At 41.7% G+C, this 26312-nt stretch overlaps 1 protein-coding gene across 1 annotated transcript in view; it reads left to right on the top strand.

Moving 5' to 3' along the window:
• The window catches only part of RPRD1B (regulation of nuclear pre-mRNA domain containing 1B), a 78447-nt gene that overhangs the window by 31763 nt on the left and 20372 nt on the right, over positions 1 to 26312 (top strand). The window contains exons 3-4 of the mRNA XM_073683850.1: positions 7856 to 7992; positions 25085 to 25194. Coding sequence (XP_073539951.1) covers positions 7856 to 7992; positions 25085 to 25194 — 247 coding nt within the window. The remainder of the gene's footprint in view (positions 1 to 7855; positions 7993 to 25084; positions 25195 to 26312) is intronic.

Here is a 26312-nt window from a genome sequence, read left to right on the forward strand (position 1 = left end):
CTTGAATGTTGGTTGTGCTTTCACACTCGTAGTAGCATGAGACGGACTCTACAACCCACAGAAGTTGCTCAGGTAGTGCAGCTCATCCAGGATGGCACATTAATGTGAGCTGTGGCAAGAAGGTTTTCTGTGTTTGTCAGCGTAGTGTCCAGAGGCTGGAGACGCTACCAGGAGACAGGCCAGTACACCAGGAGACGTGGAGGGGGCCGTAGGAGGGCAACAACCCAGCAGCAGGATCGCTACCTCCGCCTTTGTGCAAGGAGGAACAGGAGGAGCACTGCCAGAGCCCACCAAAATGACCTCCAGCAGGTCACAAATGTGCATGTGTCTGCATAAACGGTTAGAAACCGACTCCATGAGGGTGGCATGAGGGCCTGACGTCCACAGACGGGCGTTTTGCTCACAGCCCAACACCGTGCAGGACGCTTGGCATTTGCCACAGAACACCAGGATTGGCAAAGTCGCCACTGGTGCCCTGTGCTCTTCACAGATGAAAGCAGGTTCACACTGAGCACATGTGACAGACGTGACAGAGTCTGGAGACGCCGTGGAGAGCGATCTGCTGCCTGCAACATCCTTCAGCATGACCGGTTTGGCAGTGGGTCAGTAATGGTGTGGGGTGGCATTTCTTTGGAGGGCCGCACAGCCCTCCATGTGCTCGCCAGAGGTAGCCTGACTGCCATTAGGTACTGAGATGAGATCCTCAGACCCCTTGTGAGACCATATGCTGGTGTGGTTGGCCCTGGGTTCCTCCTAATGCAGGACAATGCCAGACCTCATGTGGCTGGAGTGTGTCAGCAGTTCATGCAAGATGAAGGCATTGAAGCTATGGACTGGCCCGCCCGTTCCCCAGACCTGAATCCGATGGAGCACATCTGGGACATCATGTCTCGCTCCATCCACCAACGTCACGTTGCACCACAGACTGTCCAGGAGTTGGCGGATGCTTTAGTCCAGGTCTGGGAGGAGATCCCACTGGAGACCATCCACAACCTCATCAGGAGCATGCCCAGGCGTTGTAGGGAGGTCATACAGGCACGTGGAGACCACACACAATACTGAGCCTCATTTTGACTTGTTTTAAGGACATTACATCAAAGTTGGATCACCCTGTAGTGCGTTTTTCCACTTTAATTTTGGGGGTGACTCCAAATCCAGACCTCCATTGGTTAATAAATTTGATTTCCATTGATGATTTTTGTGTGATTTTCTTGTCAGCACATTCAACTTTGTACAGAACAAATTGTTCAATGAGAATATTTCATTCATTCAGATCTAGGATGTGTTATTTGAGTGTTCCCTTTATTTTTTTGAGCAGTATGTGTGTGTATATATATATATATATATAAAGCGCAGCAGCACTCCATTATGGCCAAGATACATAAAGACAATAAAACCATTTAATTTTAACCGTGTTATTACTCAATAAGCTTTCCTTACAAAAAATGGAGGTTCTTAGCGCATAAATTGGCCAATTCATGTGTGCCCATCAACCGCTGCAAGGTGACCTCCCATCTGATGGGTACTACTCTGCCTACATGCCTCTCTTGGGCTACAAGCCTATAACTCTGGACAGAACATGTCACTTCTGGGCTAAAACACCTACAATTTAAATGGGCTGGTAGAATAGAATATACATCACCTGCTGGTTAAATGGGGGGGAGTGCAAGGTCAAACAGGAACTGCCTCCTGTTTGACCTTGCACTCCCCCCCCCCCCCCCCCATTTAACCAGCAGGTGATGTATATTCTATTCTACCAGCCCATTTAAATTGTAGGTGTTTTAGCCCAGAAGTGACATGTTCTGTCCAGAGTTATAGGCTTGTAGCCCAAGAGAGGCATGTAGGCAGAGTAGTACCCATCAGATGGGAGGTCACCTTGCAGCGGTTGATGGGCACACATGAATTGGCCAATTTATGCGCTAAGAACCTCCATTTTTTGTAAGTAAAGCTTATTGAGTAATAACACGGTTTAAATTAAATGGTTTTATTGTCTTTTTGTATCTTGGCCATAATGGAGTGCTGCTGCGCTTTCTTTTTATATATCTTATGCAGTTTCTGCAGCTTGCACCTGTTCACATTTGGGATGTGCTGGTCAGTTTTTTTGACATATATATATATATAATGTACAGATCAAAAGTTTGGGCACACCTTCTCATTTAAAGATTTTTCTGTATTTTCATGACTATGAAAATTGTACATTCACACTGAAGGCATCAAAACTATGAATTAACATATGTGGAATTATATACTTAACAAAAAAGTGTGAAACAACTAAAATATGTCTTATATTCTAGGTTCTTCACAGTAGCCACCTTTTGCTTTGATGACTGCTTTGCACACTCTTGGCATTGTCTTGATGAGCTTCAAGCGGTAGTCACCGGAAATGGTTTTCACTTCACAGGTGTGCCCTATCAGGTTTAATAAGTGGGATTTCTTGCCTTATAAATGGGGTTGGGACCATCAGTTGTGTTGTGCAGAAGTCAGGTGGATACACAGCTGATAGTCCTACTGAATAGACTGTTAGCTTCTTTTTTCTTGCCATAATACAAATTCTAAGTAAAGAAAAATGAGTGGCCATCATTGAAATGAAGGTCAGTCAGTGCAAAAAACTGGGAAAACTTTGAAAGTGTCCCCAAGTGCAGTTGCAAAAACCATCAAGCGCTACAAAGAAACTGGCTCACATGAGGACCGGCCCATGAAAGCGAGACCAAGAGTCACCTCTGCTTCTGAGGATAAGTTTATCCGAGTCACCAGCCTCAGAAATCGCAGGTTAACAGCAGCTCAGATTAGAGACCAGGTCAATGCCACACAGAGTTCTAGCAGCAGACACATTTCTTCAACAACTGTTAAGAGGAGACTTTGTGCAGCAGGCCTTCATGGTAAAATAGCTGCTAGGAAACCACTGCTAAGGACAGGCAACAAGCAGAAGAGACTTGTTTGGGCTAAAGAACACAAGGAATGGACATTAGACCAGTGGAAATCTGTGCTTTGGTTTAATGAGTCAAAATTTAAGATCTTTGGTTCCAACCACGGTGTCTTTGTGCGACGCAGAAAAGGTGAACGCATGGACTGTACATGCCTGGTTCCTACCGTGAAGCATGGAGGAGGAGGTGTGGGGATGCTTTGCTGGTGACACTGTTGGGGATTTATTCAAAATTGAAGGCATACTGAACTAGCATGGCTACCACAGCATCTTGCAGCGGCATGCTATTCCATCCGGTTTGCGTTTAGTTGGACCATTGTTTATTTTTCAACAGGACAATGACCCCAAACACACCTCCAGGCTGTGTAAGGGCTATTTGACCAAGAAGGAGAGTGATGGGGTGCTACGCCAGATGACCTGGCCTCCACAGTCACCAGACCTGAACCCAATTGAGATGGTTTGGGGTGAGCTGGACCGCAGAGTGAAGGCAAAAGGGCCAACAAGTGCTAAGCATCTCTCGGAACTCCTTCAAGATTGTTGGAAGACCATTTCCGGTGACTACCTCTTGAAGCTCATCAAGAGAATGCCAAGAGTCTGCAAAGCAGTCATCAAAGGAAAAGGTGGCTACTTTGAAGAACCTAGAATATAAGACATATTTTCAGTTGTTTCACACTTTTTTGTTAAGTATATAATTCAACATGTATTAATTCATAGTTTTGATGCCTTCAGTGTGAATGTACAATTTTCATAGTCATGAAAATGCAGAAAAATCTTTAAATGAGAAGGTGCGTCCAAACTTTTGGTCTGTACTGTATATATATACTGTACATATACACATACTGCTCAAAAAAATAAAGGGAACACTTAGACTACAGAATATAGGTAACTCCAAGTAAATCAAACTTTTGTGAAATCAAACTGTCCACTTAGGAAGCCACAATGGTCACAGAAATAACTTTAATCAGACAAAAGTAATAATAAATTAAAAATCTATGAAAATGAACAAATGAAAGTCAGACATTGCTTTTCAACCCTGCTTCCACAGAATTTAAAAAAAAATTAAACTCCTGAAATAGGCAAGATTCAAGACACCCTGTGTCAGATGCAGCAAAGCAGCCCCAGAACACAACAGAGCCTCCACCATGTTTCACAGTAGGGACAGTGTTCTTTTCTTGATATGCTTCATTTTTCCGTCTGTGAAAATAGAGCTGATGTGCCTTGCCAAAAACTTCCATGTTTGTCTCATCTGTCCATAGGACATTCTCCCAGAAGCTTTGTGGCTTGTCAGCATGTAGTTTGGCAAATTCCAGTCTGGCTTTTTTATGTTTTTTTTCAACAATTGTGTTCTCCTTGGTCGTCTTCCATGAAGTCCTCTTTGGATCAAACACCGACGGATGGTGCGATCTGACACTGCTGTTCCTTGAGCTTGAAGTTCACCTTTAATCTCTTTAGAAGTTATCCTGGGCTCTTTTGTTACCATTCGTATTATTCGTCTTTGATTTTTCATCAATTTTCCTCCTGCGGCCACGTCCAGGGAGGTTGGCTACAGTCCCATGCATCATAAATTTCTGAATAATATGTGCAACTGTAGTCACGGGAACATCAAGCTGTTTGCAGATGATCTTATAACCTTTACCTTTAACATGCTTGTCTATAATTTTCTTTCTAATCTCCTGAGACAACTCTTTCCTTTGCTTCCTCTGGTCCATGTTGAGTGTGGTACACACCATGTCACCAAACCTCACAGTGAGTATCTGTAGCCCTATATACATGCCCACTGACTGATTATAAGATTGTAGACACCTGTGATGCTAATTAGTGGGCACAACTTGATTTTACATGTCCCTTTTGTCACATTATTTTCAGCGGTACCATCATTTCTGTCCAGGCCTATTTCATGAGTTTAATTTTTTTTTTAATTCTGTGGAAGCAGGGTTGAAAAGCAATGTCTGACTTTCATTTGTTCATTTTCATAGATTTTTAATTTATTATTACTTTTGTCAGATTCAAGTTATTTCTGTCACCATTGTGTGTGTGTGTGTGTGTGTGTATATATATATATATATATATATATATATATATATATATATATATATATATATATATATATATATATATATATATATATATATATAATATAATATATAATACACACACACACACACACATAACCTCACTCACTGTCCACAGGCAACAGCTGACATTCTCCTCTAGTCTGCACAGCTACCTCTGCACAGGTCACAGGTCGTGCCCACAACACTCCCATTGGAATCAGTGAGTCTGTGTCACTGGTGTAAGGCGGCTTCCTGGGCTGCTGTTCACAGCTTAGTAAAGTAGCTGTTTTCAGTCATTTAAAGAAAATAAAATGTACTGTATATAATTTCATAAAATAAAATCATATGAATAATATTTTAGCATGGTTTTTTAATGATCAAAATGCAATGCAGTCGGTACACACATAACATAAATACGTAGGTTTCCCTCTACATTTTCTCTGCAGTGTATTTTGCACCTGACTGATGCTCTGGCTACTACTGAATGGCCAGGAAGGCTGCGCTAGACGGATAGCCATACGGTAGGGTCGAGGCTATTTGTTCTGTGATATTAAATTAGGTTTTTATGCTGGATTATGATGCAGCGATCACACACTTGGTATTGAGGCGGAAGTGTAAGATAATAGATTGCCAACAGCATTTGGCAGCAAACAACTTTCACATAAATCACTAGATCCAGGTTTCAGCAAGCAAGGCTCATATTCAAGGCCATATATCAGCTCAGCGGGAGCTTTCATCTTAAAGCTGATATATAAAAAAGGGGAAAAAACGTTAACACTTAAATTCTATCTGGATATTCACCTTCTTTGTGGCCTTCATACATCTTTTAGTTTACTAAATCCATTCCCGTCTTTCTATGTACCACATACATGCATGCAATATACTGTATATATGCATGCCTCCTTCACTCCTCACAGCCAGTCTTAAAGGGAATGTATCACTCATATATATTTCCTAATTAAAACTGCAGACTTTTTAGTTTATTTTCTGATTGAAAATTTATTTTCCGTTGTTAATTAGGGTTACATCAATATAAGGGGTCCAAAATGGTAATCTATTCCATATAAGATATCACTTTGAAATATACAGCTTATAAGGTGAATATTCCAAATTAATTATAAAATATCAGAGTTTATTAGTTAAGTAAAATACACTACAGACATACAAAAGCCAAAGGTACCTCACAACTTGTGGGACACATAATATGTTAGAAACAATTCTATTTTTATGTAATGTCCAGGTTACAATATTATGCTGATAACTAATATGCTAAAAGCAACATAAGTTCTTGCTACCATCAAACCAGCGGAGTTCTATTTATTCAGATAGGAATATTTAAACATGTTATCAGTAGAATTTATTATTACCTGTGTATAGGTCCTGTCCTGGGTCACATACCGTGTGTACTGCAGGTCCAGTGTCCCTCTGCCCCGACGCGCGTTTCACCCTGCTTCTTCAGGGGTGGCCTTCTAACCTGTGCTCAGAGCTGTGGACGGCAGTTCAAAGATTTGCTTTACAGCAGCTACATAAACATAAGAAGCTTCAGTAGAAAACAACTGCAATTTATATGACTAAATCAGAGGAATGCAGCTCTACGGTACATTATTGCAGATCTAAATGTGCTCCAGATAAATTTGTCAGGTGTGGCATGATTGAGAAGAAATTCTTCTAAACCTGGCATATGCCACTTCTACAGAACGTCTGGGCAGTTAAGCCTTGAGGACTAGTCATATACTTCTAGTGTTAATTGATGTCACGGCCAGCATGTGAAACTCCACCAGGCAGGACGTAAACTAAGCCAGAGTTGTCATACTAGGAGACTGACTAGTCCCCAATATAGCACCGCCCAGATGACCATTCAGAGCCACAATATAGCAACAGTGCCCCCAGTTAAGATATATATGATAGTTACAGGTTGTCCTTAAGGACATCCATTGTCAGCATGCTCTGGAACATATATATACTAAAGTCACAGTTCACGGAAAAGACGAGGTCAGATTAAAGGAGCAACAGGTCGCGCAATCAAAATTGGCTGTATTCTGCAGCATAATGAAAGAGAATGGGGCTGCCTTGTGATCTGCAAGGTACAATGACAGTCAAGTCTTAAAAAAAATCCAATTGGTTCTGATTTTCTTTTTTGCCACTTGCTTGTTGAAATCATAGTACTTTGCAGGTTGTGATGCGGCCACAATTATTTGTAGTATGCTGTAATGTAGCAGCAGCATACAGTGGTCTTTAGCCACTTGACCAGTGTTACTGCCAAAGTTGCCTTGTAGCCCCAGCCCTAAAATAGAGAGATCTTTTACTATAATCCTATAATGTGATGAGGTGACTGATAGTGACCTCTACAGAATGAGGGGTGTCATCCTAGTGTAAGGGTTTGCGGCCAATCTGAAATCGGGAAAGTTGGCAGGGTCAAGCACCTAACACCTGCATCGTGTCCCTAGGCATATGTTTCTCATATTGTATGGTGATTTTTTTTTTTTTAAGAATGGAATACCCAGGAGAGCTGTGCCAATATAATAAATGCAAAAACGTTTTTACTTTTAAGCTGGTCCTCTCCTGGTCCTGTTGGTGATCTTTAACCTGAGGCTTTGTATCTCTGTACAACAAGTATAAGTTGAAAATCGAGTAACAAAGCATTAAGTGGGTCTTTCAGCTCAGCAGACATCTGCTTTAGTAAATGCATGTATTCTTAGTAAATATCATTTCTAGAGAAGCGTTAGATTTCTACATTTTTGGTGGGATTAACCCCTTAAGTTTACATATTTTGATCATAGTCTGGATACACGTGGAATTTTTCTCCTGGTATTTATTGTTCTTTATATTTGTAATATTTTTCTTGCTCATTTTGGACACTGTATTTCTGTCCTTCCAGTGAAGCCGACGATGGCTGCCGGAAGCCCTTGGAGAGGCTGCTACACATCTGGCAGGAGCGTAGCGTCTACACCTCTGAATTCGTCCAGCAGCTCAGACTGGCAATCGATGGAGATGAGAGCCCCAGGGAACCTCCAGGTACATCGCCACTGAGGGACCCCATGTGACATTGGTCCTCCCTGCTTTTGAGACATGGATGTGAGCGGCACTGCTTTCTAAGGAGCACATCTTATTAACCCTCCTCGTATACAGGTGCCCGCATCACATTCATATTGATATCACATAGTCATCAAAGTGATTGCATCTCTGTTGTGCTATATATATGTATGTTTGTACACACAGTGGGGCAGATTTATCAAAATTGGTGTGAAAGAAAAATGGTATAGTTGCCCATAGCAACAAATCAGATTGCACTTCTCATTTTCAAAGGCGTTTTTGGAAATCAAAGCTGCGACCACCACTTCAAATACCTTCACCCCATTGTAATTTTTCAGTTAATCACTTATTATTAGCAACTTTATAAAGATATCTACTGGATTGTGGCCTCATATTCTCAAGTTGCTCTTTCATATGATCTATGATGGGCAGAAGTCATCCCTAGCGACTTCTACCCAATTGTGTAGTTGTAGCTACTACTAGAGGGTATGCTTGGTTTTCCTAGGCTATGCCTTTGTCAGATTCCACAGATCCAGGCTACCCATGTAGTGGGTATAATGAATCAACCTGTTAATTTATATGGTAGTGCTACCATTTGGTTTTGTAATTTGGGCAGGTTAGGCCATTTTGCACCCGGCTATGCTTAGGAATTGATTGAGAGTACTAGCCTGTCCCTAAACGATAAAACCTTTGTTTCTGCTTTCCCCTCTTCTATATGCCCTTTTACCCTAATCAGGCGTTAAAAAAAAGCTATTTGTAACGAATTACAGATGAACAAATCGGCTGGCAGGCCTCTGGTCCAGCGGCCAAGCCTCCACTCATTGACCACCGCACTCGCGTGACACAACAATGTCGCGTCAACCATTGGGTACAGCAGCACGGACATCGCTGGAATGGCGCCTCTGCGGGAGGTGAGTATACATTGTTTTTATTTTCTGTGTGACAGTGATTTGATTAAGCGGGAGTTGTCCTGTAGTGGACAACCCCTTTAAAGCCTCATTTGCCTATGAATTAAGACAGCAAGCTTTTTCAGTCAGGGAGTAACAGATTGCATCAGTAATGGCGGGGGTGACATTATCTTTCAGAGAGCAACATGACCATATAAATAAGAAGGTTGGATCCTTCTGCCAAATTTTTCCTTAATGATATTTTTCGCAGGAGACTGATCTTAAACCGCTGTGACACGCCATTTTATTGTGGATTTGGTAGTAACCTAAAGATCAAACGGCTTTGTTACATCAGGTTTTCCTTATCTTCAGTGTTTTGTACTTGGGAGGAAATTTCTTAGCAGACGTCTATTGTGATTAAGACCTGCTTACTCATAAATGATAATGAGAAGAACATCCTTCTCTTGGCCTCCCTCATACTATATTGTCCTCACAGACCGAATTCCTGGACATATAGCATGTGAACATTTATGGGAATAGAGGAGAACCTTGTGACCAGCTAGAAGTTCTGCGATTTATGAAGTAATCCTATTCTTGCAAGTCCATGTGCCTGACTTCATATAATAAGGCTGAAGGTTGCTTGCTTATATCAGCAATGTTCCTCTAAGATGTGGGATGTGCAATCTGGAGATCTGCAATGGGAAACTGATACAGAATCTGTTTTCTTTTTTTCTTGCTACTTTATATCAGGAGAGAACCACCATGTACGGTCCGCTTTTGCCACTTAGCCTGAACACCAAGCTTTGGAAATTGCCCGAAGTATGGTCACATACAGCCAGTTGGGATGAAAGCTTTGTGGCACTTGGGTTGGCAGCCGCTCTGGCATCATGGTGTCCAGCAGTTAAATGGTTTTCTTTTGTTATTGATTCCCATAATTACCGTTTTTAGCAGATGAGCAGATGTACTGGCTCTTTTCAGATGGCACGTGTTGTGATATATGGCCATTTGCCCGGCATCCTTTTTCTGTGTAGTCTATATAAATATCTCGGACTATATGTGATCATGTAGCTTACACAGATGGTTGACTTGTTTGAAGCACCCTACAGTTTGTTGCCTTGTGAAAGTAGGTCATGTACCTGGCATCTGTACCCCTTATGAAACTGCCAAAAATAATTTGGGCTTTTTGAAGTTTGTGTAAAAAGTTGCCCACTGAACCGATAATTAGCCAGGAGTAGAGTGTGACATGGTTACCCTGGGTCTACTTGCTGGTATGAGGCATTCCTTGAGATCATGGAAGTCTTTCTGCTCTGCTAGAAGATGGTTCAGAGAGGTGGCTTTCATTAAACTCATTGGTTTGTGTCATTCTATTTCGTCTTTCTGCTTCTTCGCCGGCTGCGTTCACTTTGGAGCTTGTCCGGGGACGTTGCTCATTTTAGAGTGAATTCATATCCTTTAGATGCCCATTGAATGTTCATGAGTTTGTCCTAGTAACATGGGCCATTCAGTTGTATTGTTTGCTTCAATGTCTAGATATAATTGTTAGCAGAGTCGCCAATTATAGAAGGACTCCTATATTAAAGCTTAATTAGATCCTCCATATAGGAACAGCGCTGGTTACACATGCAATATTAATAAACTCTATGTGGATCCGTAAAGCTACCGGTTGTCCCTTATAGTTCGCATTACTGTTGGCAGCACATCCTTGTATACGAGCCTTTGCTCTTTTCTCAGTTAATCGCACATATTTTTACATAGGGCAACAATTGGGAGTAGGCATTCCTACCAACGTTATTACTGCCAATCACTACTCTTAAAAGTGGTCTTTTACCAAGTGTTTGATTATGTGTAGTCTGCATTCTCATACCTGCCATTCATACTAGAGGATAGCTGGCTTTGACTAATGATTCTGATCACCTGTCTATATTGTGTATTGGGAAGTCCTAACATTACCCTGGTGGCAGCACAGGGTAAAAAGCATTGGGCATATTGAAGTTCAATATGCCTACTCCTTTATTTCCATAAGGCCCACTGCAGTTAGATATCTCTCCCCATTTCAAACACTTTTTTGGAATTGGAATGAATAGTTGTCAGCTCAGGTGTTGGGCATCTGAACACTGATACCCAGAGCCGAAGTGAGAATTTTATTTTTGTATTAATTTTTTTTATTGAGATGGGTAAGAAGTGGCATGCAGGGGTCTTTCCGTGACAAAGAAAACTTGGTTGGGAAATTTCCTCTTCAGAGAGGAAATGGATGAGAACTTTAGTGCCACTTATTGGGTGTAGAAATCCTAAAAGTCAATATCGACCTTTTAACGAGCCGAGCCTCATGACTTTGGGATAAGAACTAGAAGTTAGCCAAATCAGACCTCCTGCATTGCACTGATGAGGTGCAAACACTCTAGTACATGTCTCTGCAAACGGAGTGTCTGGTTTGGCTTTTTATGCTAAGTCATGTGGCGAGGCTGGTTAAAGGGCCAATATTGACTTTTAGGATTGCTACATCCAATAGGTGGCACTAGAGTTCTAGTACTCTTCCTCTCTGAAGAGGATATTTGCATATTTAATTTCCCAGAGGAGCATTCATGGCCTATAAGTCTCTTTATGTCGGCTTGGCATTCTCCACAAGGAGAAATGTTCCCTCTTATACCCAAAGATCCTTAAATCCTTAATAACATGTTGTATTTCATATCATCTGTGTGTGGGAATAGGAAGAATAAAATAAAATGTGGCGTACCCATGTGTTGTACATCGCTGTGTAATGGGTTAACAAACATGCCTCTGTCCAAGGCTCAATGTGCTGAGGATTTCCATTTTGTAGCAGCAGAAAAACTGTCTAATACCCTTTGTCAGAGATTAGTGAAGAAGGTTGCTCACCTCAATTAATTACAGTCCATTGTGTGCCTTCTCACTTTCCAACTTCCTGATCATCTCTCAGAAGTCAGCCACCTCCTCCAGAAGGCGACCCATTTATTGGCATTGTTCCTCTGCACATCGAGGCTGACATTATAAACCGTTCTATAAATTCCTCTGTATGCATAGACTATTTGTAATCCTCGCATTGTGTCTTCCCTCCGTCCATGACTTGCCGATTTCAGGCGCATGAATAAAATCACTGAAGGAATAAGAGGTCACACCGCCGCCGAGTTATGGTCGCCTCCAGGGAGTAAGGGGGAAGTATTACAAATGTGATCCTGTTATTGTGCTTTTTGATGCAAAATGAAGGATATTGAAAGCATAGCCTAAAACGTAGGGGTGCCATGAGAGAGAGCAACGGAAGTAGAAAGCTTTGTATTTTGTTCAGTAGCTGTGGCCACATTAATAAAATAGGAAATCTCTGTGGTTGTAGAAAACACACATTCCTACTAATTCTTAAAAAAGGAACGATTTGTAATGGCATAGGAAACTGGGAATCATAGAGGTTGAAAGAAGAAACAAGTCCATTGAGTTTAATCTATAACCTAACATGTTAATCCAAAGGAAAGCAAAAAACCCATGAGCCGGATGCTAATTGTCCCGTATTAGGGGAAATATGATATCCATATAATTATACAGATCTCTGTACTGTCCATTCATATATTTGTGCATTGTAATAAGAGCGCCCTTAAGCTTTTCGCTTTTTCAAAACTAAATAACCCTAAGTTTGATAACCTATCTGTACTGCAGTTCATAATTGTACATTTTGTTTCTTCAACTCAAATGCATGACCTTACATTTACCTACATTAAAATTCAGTTGCCATTTCTTGGCCCAAGAAACTGTTTCCCAAAAATTCAACTATAATATTAAATCATCCTCCTTTGTGTTAATTTGCTTGCAGAGTTTAGTATCCTCTTCAAATATTGAAGTTCTACTCAGTGTGTCCTCTACAAAGTCATTAATAGATATACTTAAAAGAGGGCCCAGTACTGACACCTATTGTATTCCACTGTTAACTGTGCCCCAATGAGAGGGATAAGAACTACTATTTCCTATAACTGAGCCAGTTGTTAACCCAATTACATATATTTTTCCCTAGTCCCATTGTTCTCATTTTATTTACTAAACGTGTGTGCCACTGTATCAAATGGCTTTGACCAGTCCATATACACAGCATTCCAACAACCTAACCCTGGTTCAGTCTGGACCTTACCTTCTCATAAAAAATGATCAGATTTGTATTACTGGACTGATTCTTCATAATCAACATTAATGTGGGTTTATGAAGTTGTGGGGTTTTCTTTTTTTTAGAAACTCCAGAATAGAGTCTCTCCAAAAATTTGCCCACAATTGAGATAAAAATCACTGGTCTAATGGTCCCAGTAAAATGAGCGCATTGCTTCGCACAATCCTGGACCATGGTCCTGGTCAGTAGTCTCTTGCCGTGGATAGGAGTTGGGCAATTTTTCTTACTTTCGGTGATCCCAGGCTTTGCTTTTGATCAGTCGAGCTGTCAGACATCATTTGTGTGGGGGCTACCAGTTTTGCTGGTGACAGCTCTGCCAGTAGGTGATAGGGTAGACTGGGAGCTGCGGGAGAGCACAAGCCAGCATCTCCCTTAATAGCCTGGCCTATCACAACCTGTATTGTCACAACATGGGCACTTTGTTTCCAACACTACAGCACAATCTCATTCTGCAGAGCTGCCATAAAAACGTGACTCTGCAAAATATAGCCCACCAATCACTGGTTTAAAAAGGCATATTGGTGGTCAATAAGGGGTGTAAACGATCTGTGTAATATACTGTATGTAGAGATTTTTGGATATAAAAATAAAAATTTTAGACTTTGTATAGCAAGTTGTAGAACAACGCTGAATAAGCGCTGGGGCAGATTTATGAAAATTGTCTAAAGTTTAAACTGGTCTTTGTTTCCCACAGCAGCCAATCACTGTGCAGCCTTCATTTTGCCATGGCAGTTTAAAAAATGGGAACCGAGCTTATGGGCAACAAAGCGCTTTTCTTTTTGACACTTTTAATCATTTATGCCCAGCGTTTAGGCAATGACTACTGCAGTGGCTGCTGTTATGAATTCTGAGTTGCCAAGACCTAAGGTTGTAATAGTTGGGAATAAAAAAGGAAAGTTATGTGGAGGTCTCCTTTAAGACCCGCATTTGCTCTGCAGTGTGTAATATCTGCTTGTTCTGCCAATTTATGACCCACACAGAAGTATTCCACCTCCCCCTTAGGATCTTTCTTTCCTGGACACATTGCTGGTCGGTGTGGGGGAGCTGTCTGACCACTATATGTCTCCTGTATTTGAATGTCCTAGCCAGGAATGCGCTATCATGACTAAATTTAGCAGCTAGTCACTGCCTCCCGCTCACACCCCCGCACCGCGGCTACGAGTACCAGCTGCTTGGACAACTGGTCTGACTTGAGCAACGTCCTGTGACCTCCATGTTCTCCGGTCACATACTGAGACCAGAATGGACCACAGCAGAGCAGTTCTCGCTGATGAGCGATATATTCCTGCCCGTGCTAATCTGTGGCCAGTGCCTGGGGGATAGACACGTTAATCCATGACTTTTTTATATGTTTCATGGAAACGGCGGCCTTGTTATACCGGTACCAAACTATGAGTCTTTTAATTTTTCCAGTCCTACTCCTAGCACAGTAGTGGATATGTGGATCCTGTGGACACCTTTTTCATGCATAGGGCTCGGTAACATGTAGGGAGATTTCAGATAATAATGATGAAAAGCGAGAAGTGGTAACTTCAAGAATGTCAATTTGGAGAGTCCTTTTTCTGGCATATTTCTTAGAATAGCCTATCATGGGGGTCCGACTCCCAGGACCCCTGCAAGTCAGCACATTAAAGAGGACCTGTCAGAAGGGACCAGTTTTTACTCTTAATTTAATTCTTCCTGCTGCTCTTCTGAGTATTCCTGTTTTGTTTTTGTTTTTTTAATATTTCCATAGATATTGATCTTTTTATATATTACTAATTTTGATGGTCTTTACTAAAGGGACATGGCTAATAATTCAAAATAGCCCTAAAGTTACACCCCCAGAGAATCCTGTGAGCCATACCCCTATGGTGAAGACTATAAAAATAGCACGAAAAGGCCATTATCTCTGGAACCGAATGGTGGATTTAAAAAATGTCTATTCGGGAGCAGCAGGAATAAAATAAGAGCAAAAATTGGCCACTTCTGACCTGCTGACAGGTCCTCTTTAAAGGGACTACAGCACTTTGCCTTCATTTTTCACATTGACACTGAAGAGCATGGGACAAGCGGCAGTACTAGTCACTAGCGCGCATAATGACTTGATGGTGCGCCTGTGAAGGGGAAAGTAGTTTTTCACTTCCATTACCCATAGTAGATTCAAGTTTCCTTAGCAAAGTGTAAAGCACCATTTCAGCGGTAGTTTATTGATACCACTCCAGCAATAAAATGTAAAACTAAGTTCCCTGCCCCTTGTATTATGCTTACCAGCCGCCGCCTTCATCTTTAATCGGCGCCGCTCCGGTCGATCTCCAGTAGTTTGTGACCTGCTGGATCACTCCAGTGTTTGCTGGGCAATCTAGAAGTCACTACTCAATGAAGAGAGCGAGGCTCTCATAGACTTACATTGGGGAGCTTGTGAATGTTACCTCTGACTTCTAGTCAGTCACATGTTGCAGTTACAAGATGGCCGCACGGGACCGGAGCTGCGCCGAGAAGAGCTGAAGACTGTGACTGGTTAGTAGAGATGAGTGAACCTGAACTTAAAAGGTCGGGGTTTGTATCGGACAGTTAGTGTCTGGTGTTGAATGTCAAACATGTACTTCGAGAGAGAGTCGTGTACCAGAACCCAAACTTTCACAGGTCCACTCATCCCTACTGGTGAGTATAAGACTAGAATCAGGAAATGTAGATTAGTGCCACCACATTCATTGCTGAGTTTAAAAAAAAAAAATGCTGTAATGTTGCTCTCACCTAGCCAAACCAAATCTCACACTTTGCACTGATGAGGGGTGATACCCCGAAACACCGTGCGTGCAAATTGAGATTCTGATTTGGCCTTTATCCTAAGACATGTGACAAGACCCATTAGAGGGTCGATATTGACTTTTAGGAATGCTGCTTCCAACAGGTGGCACTAGAGTCCTCTTCCTCTCTGAAAAGGCAGTTTGCATATTTCCCAGAGGATCATTGCAAGGCTAGAAAGTCTCCTCACCTTGGCAGGTCACTCTCTGCATGGAGAAATGTTACCCCTTGGATCCAGATTCAGGAGAATAACTGCATTTATAACAGGTAAAAGAAAATGCCAAATATTTATGGCAAGTGACAGGTCTGTTCTAAGAGCCGTGTGTACATTTCTTCTGGTAGGTCTCCTTTAAGTAGTCTGTGAAGTCAGTTGTCATTATAAAGACTTTAGTTTTCTTTTTTTCTCTACATTTTGAAATCGAGGTCTCTGAGGAAGTGCGCATTGTACTTTCTCGGATCTCCCACCTGCCTCCCCGATTCCTTCATTGCCCCTAGCATTCTGTATGCATTTCCCACTGACTTGAAAAGAAAGCTGATTAAAAAAGCTTTTTTGAATGAGGGTGCCTGAATATCATATGGGTAACTTTCTACAACTTCACCAATATAGAAAATGGTAATTCTCACCTAGGCGTCCACTTTAATCATTCACTTGTGTTTTTTGGAAAATGGGCAGGCCACTAACATTTGTGCCTAAATCCCTATTCAGATTGTAGCTGCACTTTGAGGAAAAAGTATATATCCTCGAATTTACACTGGTTTAATTTCTTCTGTCAGGTCCTATCCACAGGGCAAAAGAAATAAATGCGTTGGCAGGTAGTGTGTGTATAAAGGCAGTGACTCGGGGGTTAGTCACGCATTGTGTTCCCTGCCGCTATTTTATAGCTTGTATAATTAGCGGGCTCATCGTTCAGGTAGGCCTCTGTGATGGAGAGCGCGCGTCGGCGTCCTGCTGGTACGGAGAAGGCCGCTCGGCTCTGGGAAGCGTTTAGCAGCTGATCTTGCTCTGTCCCATAATGATGAGAGCAGAATGACTGCCGAGGAGATTAATGGGGGCTCCCTCTCTTTATTCCTGTAAATGAGCTTAAAGGTGTACAGGGAAATTAGCGTCTGAGAAGCCATTTCTTCTAGGAATCTCTTCATATTAGGAAGCATTTCACTGAGTTCTCCAGGGACGCAATAATGTGAATTTAATCTCCTCTAAAACTCGGGCCGCTGTCCATGATATCGTCCTGCTGAATGATTTTTTTTAATTATACTTTTGTATTGGGAAATTATTGTTTTAATAAAAGCTATAAAAAGTGAATGTGTAATTTGATATAAAAAATCCAATAGAAATAGCACAATAGCGTTGTATCCATACTTCACTGCAATAAGACAGCGCTCATGTCTACAAAAAGCGCACTAAACCTCGAGTATAGCACAAATGTACATAACATGTATAAGAAATAGGACAAGTCAGTTCTGTAGATGTCCGGTAATCCAGAATAAGGCTATGTGCCCACGATGCAGAAATGCTCCAGATTTTTCCTGAGCTTTTCTGCATCTCCCTGGCAGAAAACGCATGCGGATTGTACATGCGGATTGTACATGCGTTTTTCCTGCCAGGGACATGCGGATGTGAAGCGTTCTTCACATGCATTTCCGCATGCGGGTTGACAAGCGATTTTAGCATCACTTGGAAAGTGCTTGACAACTTGGTCACACTATATAAATCCATGCAACCGGCATGGATTTATATAGTGTGACCGAAAGAATGGTAAAAAATAAATCTATACTTGCCTTCCAATGGCACACGCAGTCTTTATTCTCTCCGTCCTGGCTTGCTGGCAGCTCGTGGTACACTGAAGGACCTGCCGTCACATGACTAAATGACGTAAGCGCAGGTCCTTCAGTCCACCGTGATCAGCCGGCAAGGAAAGACAAGCGCACCGCGAGCCATCAGAAGGTAACTATAATATAATATATATTTTTTTTATTTTATTCTTTTTTTTTACAGGTTCTATGGTACCCGGGTCCGGAGGAGAGTCTCCTGTCCTCCACACCCGGGTACCATACGCACATAGAAACGCTTGGATTCCGCATGTAAAGATGCAGTGATGCGGATGTCATGCGGTCCAAGCAAGTCAATGGCGGCGAAAACGCCGCGCTTCCACAAAATAATTGGTAGTGCTGCGTTTTTTTCCACAATGATAACCCGCAGCGGAAATTTCCGCAGCATGTGCACAGCACATGCGGATTATCATTGGGGAACATGGCAGGCCTTCTACCATGCGTTTTTTAAGTGTTTCTGCAGCGTTTTTGCCGCTGCGGAAACGCTTCAAAAACGCATAGTGGTCACACAGCCTAAACCCAGAATCCAGCACTATTAGATCTAGTAAAGATCTAGAGCAGGGGTGGGGAACCTCAGGCCCATGTGCCATTTACGGCCCGCAATTACCTTTTCTCCGGCCCCCAGGCAGATTCCTGAGGACCGCAGTACTTGGGCCAGCTGCTGTTTTAATGGCCACTGGCCTTTCCATTTCTTCTTGCTCTATGAACACACACACACTGTTCACTACAGAACCCTGATGCAATGAAAGATTACGTCCTGACACCAGTGTCAGCATCAAGATGTACTTTGTGGGTGGAGTTGGTGCACAATTTGTACGGCCCCCGAAGGATGGTATCAATATCCAAATTGCCCTTGGCCGTAAAAATATTCCCCACCCCTGTTCTAGAGAAACTGAAAACCTCCTATTAAGTGAGTGCCAATTGACCCTTAAGGTGTGTGTTTCATCAAAACTATGAATTAACACATGTGGAATTATATAGTTAACAAAAAAGTGTGAAGCAGCTGAAAATAGGTCTTATATTCTAGGTTCTTCAAAGTAGCCACCTTTTGCTTTGATGACTGCTTTGCACACTCTTGGCATTCTCTTGATGAGCTTCCACATGTGTTAATTCATAGTTTTGATGCCTTCTAATATGGGTATACAGGCGATAGAAATGTAAATCTATACTTACCTGTATGCCTCATATTAGAGGTCTGGTTGCTGTGAAATGTCTTTTTATTCAATCAAGTTTCTGATGGGTTTCAGTCCCGGGACTGGAAGAAATCCTGCCTCCTATGTAAATTGTAATCTTTCCCCCCTCCCCTGCATGTCATAGTGTCCGGATTTGGCTGTGGCAACTGCACATCACAGGGCACTGTAACATACAGGGGAGGGGGGAATCATTATAATTACCACAGGAGTTAGGGATTTCTTCCAGGCTCCGGCTCCACAGCATCAGAAACTTGACTGAATAAAAAGACATTTCATAGCAACCAGACCTCCCTTTAATTATTTTGGCTTGGCCTTCTCTGCACCCATTTCATTTATATCCTCCTTATATACTGGAGCCCAAAAGTGGAACAATCTACACATCTACATGAATCTGGAGTGTCTGATGAGTGTAGTGCGCTATCGCGTGCCATGCCAGTAATCTTAATCCAGTCAGGGACTGGAGTGGGGAAAGACACTTCTCGTCATAAATTGGGCGAGCTGTGGCATCCCCTGCCCCAGTTCCAGCCATTTTGGCAGAGCTGGGAGAAACTGGCATGAAAACACCAAAAGTAGCAAGATTTTAGTGTAACTCCAAGTTGTTCCTAAATTTTGTGACTTTTCAACGCTTTTACGCCAGAATTCTAGTGTGACAGCTTTGATGAATCTGCCCATGACTCTTGATTTTTTTTGATATTGGCAATAATGAGCCCAAATCGTCATACTGGGCCGAGTGTGTAGAACCGGATGGCTTCCACTTGTGTCACGACTTACCAGACAATTCCGCAGTCTCGGTGGCTATGTCAGTGTTGTATGCGTGTGAAAGTAATGATTGGTAATTATTCATTTGTATTTTCATGAGAAAATGTCAACATTGTGTTACTGTGAAAATAATGAGCAATTATTATTTCGCTGCACGTCTGGGGTAGTTTTCACACCGAGATGAAGCAGATGGAATGGGTTTACTGGATGCGGATACACTTGATGATAAATACTGTCAACTTCCTTTTACTCGGCTATTAAAGGGCCAAGAAAAGTGCCAGACTATCAAGCTTGTAAATATTACATGGGTATAGAAATTGTAAGAGTAGAGATCTAACCCACAACATAAAGCCCCCCCTAAAGACATTCCCCCAAAGAGTCCTGTGAGTCTCAACCCCTTGGTAAAGACCATTTAAAACTGGAAAATTTTGCGAACTAAATAAAAAAAAAAAAAAAAAAAAAGTCTCTTGAACCTTATTGGGGGATTTAAAAAATTAATAAGAACAGAACACTCAGAGGAGAAGTGAGAATAAAATGAGCGCAAAAACTGGCAACTTTTGACCTGGTGACAAATCCTCTAGCGATAGCAGGTTTCCTGATTTTATCTTCTCCCAAAACTACTGCTGGGGGAGAAAATGGCTAGAAGGTTGGAGGAGTGTTTAAACTAGGGATTGGGGAGAGGGTATTCATTTTATAGGTGGGGAAGATAGTGCAGATAGTGACCTGGGCACAAATAAAGAAATTGGGGGTGGGGTTAGAACAGTCAATAAAGTAAGAAGGAATAGAGGTACAGAGAGATACATAAAATGCATGTACACTAATGCCAGAAGCCTCACCAACAAAATGGAGGAACTAGAATTAATTTTGTTGGAAAATAATTATGACATGGTAGGGATATCTGAGACGTGGCTGGACGAGAGCCATGACTGGGCAGTTAATTTACAGGGCTATAGTCTGTTCAGAAATGACCGTACAAACAAGTGAGGGGGGGGGTGTTTATATGTAAAATCATCCTTAAAACCTGTCTTGCGGGAGGATATATGTGAATCTAATGAAAATGTAGAGTCCCTGTGGGTGGAGATAAGGGGAGGGGGAAAAAATAATAAATTACTGATAGGGGTTTGTTATAAGTCTCCAAAAATAATGGAAGTAGCAGAGAATATCCTCGTAAAGCAAATAGATGAAGCAGTGACTCAAGGAGAAATCATTATTATGGGAGACTTCAACTACCCTGAAATACATTGGGGGACAGAAACATGTAGTTCAAGCAAAGGAAATAGGTTTTTGACTACTATGAGAGACAATTACCTTTCACAACTGGTTCAGGACCCAACAAGAAGGGGGTTCACTGCTAGACCTAATATTAACCAACAGGCCAGACCGCATATCAAATATACGTGTTGGGGGTCACTTGGGTAAGGCTGTGTGCCCACTATGCGTTTTTTTAAGCGTTTCCGCAGACGCAATTCCGCTGCAGAAACGCTTAAAAAACGCTTGGTAGTTTTAATGATAGATTATCATTATCCCCAATGATAATCCGCATGTGCTGTGCACATGCTGCGGAAATTTCCGCTGCGGATTATCATTGCGGAAAAATCCACAGCACTACCAATTATTTTGCGGAAGTGCTGTGTTTTCGCCGCCATTGACTTGCATTGGACCGCATGGAATCCACATCACTGCATCTGTACATGCGGAATCCATGCGTTTCAATGTGCGGACGGTACCCGGGTGTGGAGGACAGGAAACTCCTCCGGACCCGGGTACCATAGAACCTGTAAAAAAATAAATAAATAAATAAAATAAAAAATATTATACTTACCTTCTGATGGCCCCTGGTGTCTTTGTCTCGGCTTGCCGGCAGCTCGCGGTGGACTCAAGGACCTGCGGTGACGTCATTTAGTCATGTGACGGGTCACGCGACCTCTGACGTCGGCAGGTCCTTTAGTCTACCGCGAGCTGCCGGCAAGCCAAGACATATCGAATAAAGACTCCGGGGGCCATCGGAAGGTAAGTATAATATAATTTTTTTATTTTTTACCATTGTTTCGGTCACACTATATAAATCGATGCCGTTTGCATGGATTTATATAGTGTAACCAAGTTGTCAAATACTTTCCAAGTAATGCTAAAATCGCTTGGAAAGCGCTTGACAACCCGCATGCGTTTTTTCTGCCAGGGAGATGCAGAAACGCTCAAGAGAAAATCCGGAGCATTTCTGCATCGTGGGCACATAGCCTAATAGTGATCACAAAATAATAAGTTTTCATGTATCCTTTAATAAGATATGTAGTAGAGGGGTTACAAGGATACTAAACTTCAGAAAGGCAAATTTCCAACACTTGAGAGGTGATCTTCGTGCAATAAAGTGGGACAATATCCTGAGACACAAAACTACACAAAGCAAATGGGAGACATTTATTAGCATCCTGAATAGGACCTGTGCACAATATATACCCTATGGGAATAAGCATGCTAGAAATAGGAGGAAACCACTATGGCTAAATAGAGCTGTAATGGGCGCAATAAGTGACAAAAAGAAAGCATTTAGGCTGCGTGCCCATGATGCATTTTTGCTGCAGAATTTCTGCTGCGGAAACGCTTTTAAAACGCATGGTAATACGTGCCCCATGGTCCCCAATGACAACCCGCATGTTCTGTGCCCATGCTGCGGATTTTTCCGCATCGGATTTTATATGCGGAAAAATCCGCAGCATGTCCATTATTTGTGCGTTTATGCATACGGTTTTGCCTACTCAATGCATTTGAAAAACGCTTCAAAAACGCGTGTTAAAATCCGCATGCGTTTTCACTGGCAAGGACATGCAGAAATGAAGCAGAAATTTTCCGCTTCAATTCTGCATCGTGGGCACATAGCCTTAGAGAACTAAAGCAAGTAGGTAGTGATGAGGTATTAAATACAGAAAATTAAATAAATTCTGTAAAAACCAAATCAAGGCAGCAAAGATTGAGGCAGAGAGAATCATTGCCCGAGAAAGTAAAAATAACCCCAAAATATTCTTTAACACCATAAATTATAATAAACTAATAAATGATAGTGTTGGCCCCCTTAAAACTAGTATGGGTGAAATGGTGGATGAGGATGAGGAAAAAGCCAATATGCTAAATGATTTTTTTTCAACAGTATTTACACAAGAAAATCGCATGACAGAAAACATGATTAGTGCTAACAAAAATTCTCCAGTAAATGTCACTTGCTTAACCCAGCAGGAAGTACGGCGGAGTCTAAAAATCACTAAAGTTGACAAATCCCCGGGCCCGGATGGGATACACCCGCGAGCACTGCAGGAATTAAGTAACGTCATAGACCATTATTTTTAATCTTTAAAGATTCCATAATAACAGGGTCTGTACCACAGGACTGGCGTATAGCAAATGTGGTGCCAATATTCAAAAAAGGGGACAAAAACTGAACTTGGAAATTATAGGCCGGTAAGCTTAACCTCTACTGTGGGTAAAATCCTGGAGGGTTTCCTAAGAGATGCTATACTAGAGTATCTGAAGAAGAATAACCTCATGACCCAATATCAACATGGGTTTACGAGGGACTGTTCCTGTCAAACTAATCTGATCAGTTTTTATGAGGAGGCAAGTTCTGGACTGGACCAGGGAAATGGAGTGGATGTTGTGTATATGGACTTTTCAAAAGCTTTTGATACGGTTCCACTCAAGGTTGATACATAAAATGAGAACAATGGGGATAGAGGAAAATATATGTATGTGGGTTAAGAATTGGCTCAGTGATAGGAAACAAAGGGTGGTTATTAATGGAAAACACTCAGACTGGGTCTCAGTTAACAGTGGGGCACCACAGGGGTCAGTATTGGGCCCCCTTCTTTTTAACATATTTATTAATGACCTTGTAGGGGGCATACAGAGTAGTATTTCAATATTTGCAGATGACACTAAACTCTGCAGGGTAATCAATACAAAGGAGGACAATTTTATATTACAGGAGGATCTATGTAAACTAGAAGCTTGGGCTGATAAATGGCAAATGAGCTTTAATGGGGATAAATGTAAGGTATTGCACTTGGGCAGAGGAATAAAATGTATAATTATATGCTTAATTGTAAAACACTGCGCAAAACTGTAACTGAAAAAGACCTGGGTGTATTGGTGGATGACAAGCTCACGTTTGGTTGCCAGTGTCAGGCAGCTGCTGCAAAGGCAAATAAAATAATGGGATGCATTAAAAGAGGCATAGATGCTCATGAGGAGAACATAATTTTACCTCTATACAAGTCATTAGTGCGACCCCTTTAGAATACTGTGTACAGTTCTGGTCTCCGGTGTATAAGAAAGACATAGCTGAACTAGAGCGGGTGCAGAGAAGAGCGACCAAGGTTATTAGAGGACTGGGGGGTCTGCAATACCAAGACAGGTTATTACACTTGGGGTTATTTACTGTGGAAAAAAGAAGGCTTAGGGGTGATCTTATTACTATGTACAAGTATATGAGGGGACAGTACAAAGACCTTTCTACTGATCTTTTTACTCTGAGGCCTGAGACGGGGACAAGGGGGCATCTTCTACGTCTGGAGGAAAGAAGGTTTAATCATAATCACAGACGGGGATTCTTTACTGTAAGAGCAGTGAGACTATGGAACTCTCTGCCGCATGATGTTGTAATGAGTGATTCACTATTAAAATGTAAGAAGGGCATGGATGCCTTTCTTGAAAAGTATAATATTACAGGTTATAAATACTAGATTCCTTGATAGGACGTTGATCTAGGGAACTAGTCTGATTGTCGTATGGAGTCGGGAAGGAATTTTTTTCCCCAATGTGGAGCTTAGTGTTTGCCACATGTTTTTTTTTGCCTTTCTCTGGATCAACATGTTGGGCTATGGGTTGAACTAGATGGACTTAGTTTTTAAGGTTGAAGGAAGACTATGTTACTGTGTTACTGATGGTCTCGAAAGTTCATCTTTACCCAAAAAGTGCCACCATGCCTATTGGCATTAACTGATGGGTGTCAATTATTTTGAGGTGTTCTGTAAATAATCTAAACCTATATATTTTGTGTGTATGGTCGTTTTTTGCTAAGTGTTATATCTTTGCGATTCTAAATATGTAGATTTATGTGTATATATACAATGCCTTGAAAAAGTATTCATACTCCATGAACTTTTCCACATTTTTTCATGTTACACCAACAAACTTAAATGTATTTTATTAGGATTTTATGTGATACACCAACACAAAGTTGCAAGTATTTGTTATGTTTAAAGGAAATGATGCATGTTTTTCTAAATATTATAATCCCTTGGCATCATGGCCATTTTCCATTTTTTTCGTATTCTTTTTTTCCTCCCCTTCTTCCAAGACCTGTACCTTTTTTATTCTTCCGTCTGGATAAGGGTGGTCTTTTAGAGATCTTTACTGTAGTTTGCGGCCACTGTCCTTATTTGATTTTATTATTTTTTTTTTAGTGGTGGAAGAGAAGGTGTCATTGAAACGAGGTTTCCAGCAAATCCAAGAGGAGGAAGATGATTATCCTGGAAGCTACTCCCCAAGGGACTCTACAGCTGGTCCTTTGCTGGTATGTCCTCACATCTCTGCCAGCACCCTGTAGTGGATATGCAGGTCGGGCTCGTTAACCCCGCTTGCTCCCATATGTAGCTGTCCACTCTGTCAGCAGAGACATTAGTATGTGTGCCAAGTGTTTCTCCGGCGGATGCCGTTGCTGGGCCGTACAAGGACATGCTCTCCTCTGCCCTAATTAGAAGGAAGTCTCACAATCCAGTTTCTACATTAGCGTTAAATGAAGAACAGTCAGATCTTCTCCCAGGTCATTGTGCTAGGTTACATCCTGATGTGTGCAGTAAGGCCGGGGGAACTCTGTGTATTTTAATGCCCTTTTTTTCAGATACTAAAATCTGGAGTTACAGAATAAGTACGACGTATACCTCCTTAATTCATCATCAGTTTTGGCTATGTAAAGTATAGGGCTTTAGAAAACAAGCAAGTGTACACTTTTGGCGACTTCTTATGTCCTTTTCAAGTCTATTAGGAGGGACTGTATTTGTTCCTCCTTCTCTCCAGCCCACAACTGGGACCCTTTTACACGGCAGATGCGGGGCTCTCAGAGTTTGCCCCCTACCCTAGTTACTATTCTGATCTGATTGGAATCTTATACATGTAAAAGGGTTCACATTGAGCAGCCCCTATAGGACTACATTCAGATTTGTGATCCTGGACGAAGAATGGTTACAGCACATTGTGTGATCATCTTTCAGTATCTGTGTATTTAACCTATACTACCGTAGGAATAGTCACTTTTGTTGTGTAGCCTTATTCAATACATGGCAATGGGATTGTGCATTAAATGGCACTGGAAAGTAATAGCTATTGAAGAGCTGATGCCATGGGCCTCATGTAAAATGTATAGTTATTCAGTACATTGCAGGTTGTCCCCCTGTCTTAGACTACCTTCTGAAGAGTAAGCGTAAGAGGTGGTTGATCTTAAAGGGTTGTCTGAAATCGTGATGCGATCCAGCTGCTGTCAAGAGAAATTATTGTGAATGGCAGCAATTTCCAGATAAGTGAATAGTTGCAGTGGGGCCTAAACCTTACCATGACAATTTATACCCAATAATAAGCAAAATATGTAAAGGGATTGTCAAAACAGAAATTATTGCTGACCTATATATAGTAGAA

This window comes from Phyllobates terribilis, unplaced genomic scaffold (assembly GCF_046119375.1).
Source record: "Phyllobates terribilis strain yellow unplaced genomic scaffold, ASM4611937v1 Scaffold_5__5_contigs__length_657084704, whole genome shotgun sequence".
NCBI classification, from domain to species: Eukaryota; Metazoa; Chordata; class Amphibia; order Anura; family Dendrobatidae; genus Phyllobates; species Phyllobates terribilis.